The following is a 6000-nucleotide window of genomic DNA, read 5'->3' on the forward strand; positions in this document are numbered from 1 at the left end:
ACAGAAATTGTCCTACAACATCCATTTTACTTACCAGATTGGAAGTGGGGATATTTGCAAGAACAAACAAATGCACAGCAAGTATCATTGTTTAACAGTTGTACACACTACAAGGCAGACTGATGTCAACAGGCATACTGTGCATCATACAGAAGTAATTTATTCTTACAGTATCACAAACAAATTGAAATGACCTTGCTAATTTCCCAATGAAAAACTGTTTATACATAGACACTTGTACATTGATTTGTATCATTATATAACTTTCATTTTCAAAATTAAGTTTAAAGAAGCATACATAAAAAACATGCTAACAAAAACAGATTAAGAATACCATGATGCAAGTAAAATTACCAGTCTTATTAAAGGAGATGGTCACTGTTACAGTCATAGTATAATCCATAAATACACAATGATACTTCTATCTAAAATATATAAAAAACAAATAAAACCACATCATCAAGGGTTAGGAAATGTATTATGTACTGCTGAACGACAGCCTCAGAGTAAACTCTTTAAAAATATATTAATATGTAATAGCATACTGTTTCTTACCGTACTTCTATCCTTCAAAAGCTTTTCTATCACTTCAATTAACATTTCCTTTTGCTCTGGATCAAGACTAGAAGGGAAAATAAAAATTCTTTTCACTCATTTAGTCAGACATACCCGAAAGTTAAAGAGGATAGGTTTGTTGACCTTTAGACACAAACTGGGAACCAAAAGCATTGAATAAACCACTCCCAGAAAGATCAAGTATTCCAAAGAACTGATTGTAAAAGAACTTGACTGAAATGGAATATAGAACTGAATTGAAAGAGTATAAAATTAAATTATAAAGATTACCTTTATGTTATACCACTTACATGTGTTCTATAAGAATCTTAATACTTAAACCCATAAAATTTTCAGGATTTAAGAAACGTTAAGACAGGCAAACCCATTAGGGAGAACTTGACCGAGCTTCAGATGTTAAGTCACAAGGACCTCACTGCTTTTGCAGAAGGGAATTTCAGCATGAATTAATTCAGCAGTGAATGAACATCAGGACAAAGCAGAATCATACCTTTATTATCTAATTATCAATATAACACTTCAAATAAGTTACTTCGTTAACCACTAATTTTAGTCAGAAGTATTGGAACTCAAAAATTTGGACATTGTATTCAAGTGTACCTATACAAAGTTGGTGTGCAAGCTGATGAAAAATAAGACTGCTTTAAGTCCTATATAAATAGTAAAAACAGAGGAGAAACAAAAGTTGCAAACAACATTCTTTATACCATCCTTTTCAATTTCAAAGAGCAGAGAAAAAATCGCCAGAAACATCCACTATTGCCAAACTTGCTTCTTAGGTAGGTAAGGACCAACTTTTCATTCCAGCTGCTGCTTCATCATAGATCTATAGAGCATGGAAGAATTCAAAGCCAAGGCAGAAGAAAATACAAGGAGAAAGTAGGTATAAAGAGCCATACAGATGTGTAGTTCTATGCCTTTGAAAAGTAAGTTCAGCGTGGATACAATTACAGATAAGTAAGGAAGTATTTGGTTGTTACTGTACACTTCAGTTTTAATGCTGAGTGATGAACTGCCCTAATGCACAGTGTATTCTTTCCAGCTACAGATTCACAAAGTGAGTATCTAGCTGCATGCTTCTTCACTAAGGCTCTAATACCTAGCAATACTAGAACATGCTAAATGGATGACAAAACTTTGTTAGAAGCCACCATCAGCATAAGCAATGCAACAGCACATTGTTCCATAAGTACTTTTACAATCACCTTTTGTTCCAACTTCTATTTTTGTCAAAAAAGGTTTACTGGATCTTCTGCCAAGGACCAAAACCTTCAGAGGAAAAGCCAAAAAAGTCTTTCTAATAGGCCTTATTTCAAATTTTCAGAATTGGTATAAAATTTAAAGAGCAAAGGGAGCACTTACTACTAAGAAACTTTGAAAAATACCGATTTTGTTATGTGATCAAGAAAATCTTCAGTAAGGGCTCTGATAACTGAATTCACATTCCTCCCCCTCCTCTTTCCTGATGTTTTAGATAAGGAAGGCAGCATTCTTGAAGACAAAATAAAAGAACAGGCTAAAGAGCTCAGAGTGATCTGCTCCCATTATGGTATCTACTAGTAATAGTATGGAATCAACTAATACTAGTGATGGGACTTTTAAAAAGTCCTTTTCCAAATCTCGCTGCAAGTAGATGCAAGTACACAGTAGAGTTTTCTATTGATAGACAGAAGATACTAATAGCTTTGAAATGCACTCTAAGTGAAATAAGCAAGAGGTCTGACATTTTCAACGACAAAATTACTCCCATGTGCCTGGCAATGTTGACTGCATTAGGTACAAATGTTGCTGTTCACACTATGCCTGAAATCTTTTGTTTTATATGTAAGCTTCCTGCTGTTAGGATTGATTGAACCACTAATGAACAAGCTCTTCTAGATCAGACATCCATCCAAACACCATGACACTAAACGCAAGGAAGACTGGAGTATCGAACCTGCATCCAGAAGTCTGACTGGAACACTAACTGAACTACAGGACTATCAGACAGGTAGAGAAGTCATAGAAACCAAAAAGTAAATGGAGCATACAGACACTATTAGAAAAAAACATTACTACTTCTTACTCAAATGCTCACAGAAGATGGAGTAATTAGATGTAGGAGAGTATGTAAACTGTTGACTGATCTTCACATCAAAAATCCATCCCCTCCAGAATTCTGATTTTGACCAACTTCAGGGCGAGTCTTCTGAAATTACTTGCTCATTAGAAATAGGCCAAAAGACAGCCGTGCCACCAGTATATGATCTGTATCGCTGAATTGTGGAGCTACCAGTCATGATCCTTATTGAAACATCTGCTGAGACTGCCTGTTAAAGACTCTTATTTGCAGGCAAGCCAACTGGGCCTGCCTGTGGACAGGTTAATTTGATAGCCTCTTCACCAGTTCCCAGAACTGCTGCTTCTTCAAGTGATCCAGAAAACTACACTCTCTCCCTTGGTCCTGTGGTGAACCAGGACTATCAGATATGGCATTTGTACAAGTAAATTTGGAAAATGTGACAATAAAAGTTCACATGCTTTCTATAAGCAGTTCCCAAATCCTACTACCAAGGACACAACTGTTAGTTACAACTCCACTGACAAGTAACCATGAAGCTTATTCTAGTCCAGGTAAGGTGGAATTTGCAGCTACAGCAGTTTGAAAACTTGCATTGTGATGCCTAGGATGTTTGCATGAAGTGAAAACTTGTGAAGGATGTACAGGCCCTCTAAACCATTAAGGAAACCTTTATAGAACGTTAGTTTCCTTAGTTTTCCTTTGCTATGTGAGCTAGACATCCATTTTACTACCAGTCAGGAATTCATGGAAACTAGAAGGGAGTGAGGCCAGTTTCTCCAGATAGTGCCGCTGTATTTTTTACCATAAAAAAATACCTTTTTATGGTATTTGCAAGGATGATTTCAAAATCTTACCACTGACATCATAAAAGCATAGGATACTGTAAGAACCAGAGATAAGAAAAAAAATAAAAGCTATATTTGAAGATGCAATCATATCTGGAGATTGGATGAAAGATGGACGTGAGGAAAAATTTCTTTACTGAAAGAGTGGTTAAACATTGGAACAGGCTGCCCAGGGAAGTGGTGGAGTCACCATCCCTGGAGGTATTTAAAAGACGTGTAGATGAGGCGCTTAGGGAGATGGTTTAGTGGGCATGGTGGTGTTGGGTTGACGGTTGGACTCGATGATCTTAGAGGTCTTTTCCACCGTTAATGATTCTATAATTCTATGGATAAAAGGTCTTTTAGTAATCAAATTAGATTTCAGCATCTTCCAGTTCTGCACCAATCACCAATAAGCTCTGTAATCTGAACTAGTAAAATAAACTTTGCCTGTCATGAAGAGAAGAAACGGAAGCACCAATTTAAGTTAAAATTACATGGAATAGCCTGCTGTCCAGATACTGCTGTGCCTTGCTGGCACTAACAGACCATTACTGCCAAACTCCTCCAAACAGTTTTGATACTATCAGGAAATCAGAGGACACTCTGTGTATGGAGAATAATTCAGGCCAAAAAATCTTTTGTATGCTGGAACCAGATGCTAACAAAAAATAAACCTCTCAAATAGCAGGAAGGGACTTAAAATCCAGTCTCTCTTGTTAGGTTATATGATAAAAGGCTTGTTTGCACACAGAGGAGTACAGAGGTGGGGGAAACTCCAATAACATCCTGACCGAGCTACTCCCAGGGCCATCACATGAGAGCACTTAGCTCATAATAAAAAAAAAAAAAAATCACCAGAAGGAAGGAGCCCCTGCCCAGGTTCTTCATAGGGCTGCCACAGAAAAGCCATCAGCTTTATGGTCCTGAAATGAACCTATCATGACTTAGAGAGGCTCTCCAGAGCACCTTTCAGACTTAGGGGTGTTACTAGCTACAGGGCTATGAGACTTACTATGCAATGCCAGAAAGAGCATTTTAGGATTGTACAAGACTTACTATGGGATATTTACGGGAGAAATGAAAGGCAGGGAAAGGGAGGGATCTAGATGATTTCTGGAGGAACAAGCATAGGAAAATAGAGGGATAAGTGCATAAAAGGAGACAGTTGTATGTAAACACTTTGCTGCTCAGCACACTTGTCTGGCCATGCTCTGCACCTGATGACCGCAGTCCGTTCTGTCTTCTCATTAAACTATTTCTAACTATTTTCCTGGGTGAGGCAATCTCTATTCTGTGTGTATGTGTGATATGGAGGTCTAAGCTCCAGCAACTGGAGTCAGGCCACGGGTTATAGGGACCCCTGTAACTGCAGTACCAGCAACCAGAGCAAGTATGTATGTCAGCGTGTGATTGCTAGAGAACATCAAGCCAGACTAGGTGGCTTAGGAAGCCTGGCATCAAAGTGGAGCCATGGGTCTGGGCTGGACATATATGTGTGTCTCTGAGTGAGACAACTGGAGATTCTGGCTACCAAAAGGACCAGGGCATCCAGGCCAACTACTGGAGAAGACTGTAAGGTCTGGAGGTTGACTGAGATACCCATTTGTGTGTCTCAGTCTCTCTGTTTCTCTCCCCTGTTCCTCTCCACACAATGGGAGACAACTGGAGACAAGGGGATATAAGGGCCAGTTACTGCATAGTCTGAGTGTCTCAATCCAGCTACTCTGGGATTCATAGTGTTTGAGTGAAAGGGTGGAGGCATGTGTGTGTCTGACTGAGGGGTCTGTAACAGCAAGTACAGCGGGGTTGCAAGCATTGTGCGCTTGTATGTGCCAGTGCCAGCGACTGGGAAGACTGGGGATCCGAAGCCAGCTACTGGAAAGACTGAGCACCTAGGATCATTACTGGGGAATCCATATTGTACATATATAGGTCCACTAACGGGCCTGCATCCTGATCAGCCAGAGAGTGCAACAGGATAAGGCTGTTGGTGCTGGTTTTGCCTGCATGAGTGCTGTTTTCTGTCTGTGCTGATCTGTATAGCTGGCTGCATGCAAGTGTGCTGTATATGCGTGTGTGGGTGGCCATTAGGAAAACATGCTCAGCCTCGCTACTGGTTGGTCTGAGGAGACATGGAACTGCAGCAGCCTCAGGCTACCTGAACTGGAACCCCTAACACCCTCCTCTTTTTGGCATTGGCGAAATAAAAGGGAAATAAGTAGTAGAATAAAAGCCTGCCTTTGTTTTGGAAAGGTACAGGTTCTGTTGCCTCCACCTGTGTAAACCAGTACCCACCTCTTCATAAGAACTCTTCCACAACAAGAATTTCTGAAGAGGGAAGAGGAAGATTTGGATTTGCATAGATAACATTTCTACAATTTAATATTCACCTGTACTGCAAACTACAGCAAATGCCTTCGGGATTGTCCTGGTTTCGGCAGGGACAGAGTTAATTTCCTTCCTAGTAGCTGGTACAGTGCTGTGGTTTGGATTTAGGATGAGAACAAAGTTGATAACGCACCGATGTTTTAGTTG

At 39.6% G+C, this 6000-nt stretch overlaps 1 protein-coding gene across 1 annotated transcript in view; it reads right to left on the bottom strand.

Moving 5' to 3' along the window:
* Positions 1–6000, bottom strand: part of AP3B1 (adaptor related protein complex 3 beta 1 subunit) — a 169033-nt gene that overhangs the window by 129331 nt on the left and 33702 nt on the right. Inside the window, exon 6 of the mRNA XM_009280300.2 lies at positions 556–622. Within this exon, the coding sequence (XP_009278575.1) occupies positions 556–622 (67 nt within the window). The remainder of the gene's footprint in view (positions 1–555; positions 623–6000) is intronic.

Source organism: Aptenodytes forsteri, unplaced genomic scaffold, assembly GCF_000699145.1.
Source record: "Aptenodytes forsteri isolate BGI_AS27 unplaced genomic scaffold, ASM69914v1 Scaffold387, whole genome shotgun sequence".
Lineage (NCBI taxonomy): Eukaryota > Metazoa > Chordata > Aves > Sphenisciformes > Spheniscidae > Aptenodytes > Aptenodytes forsteri.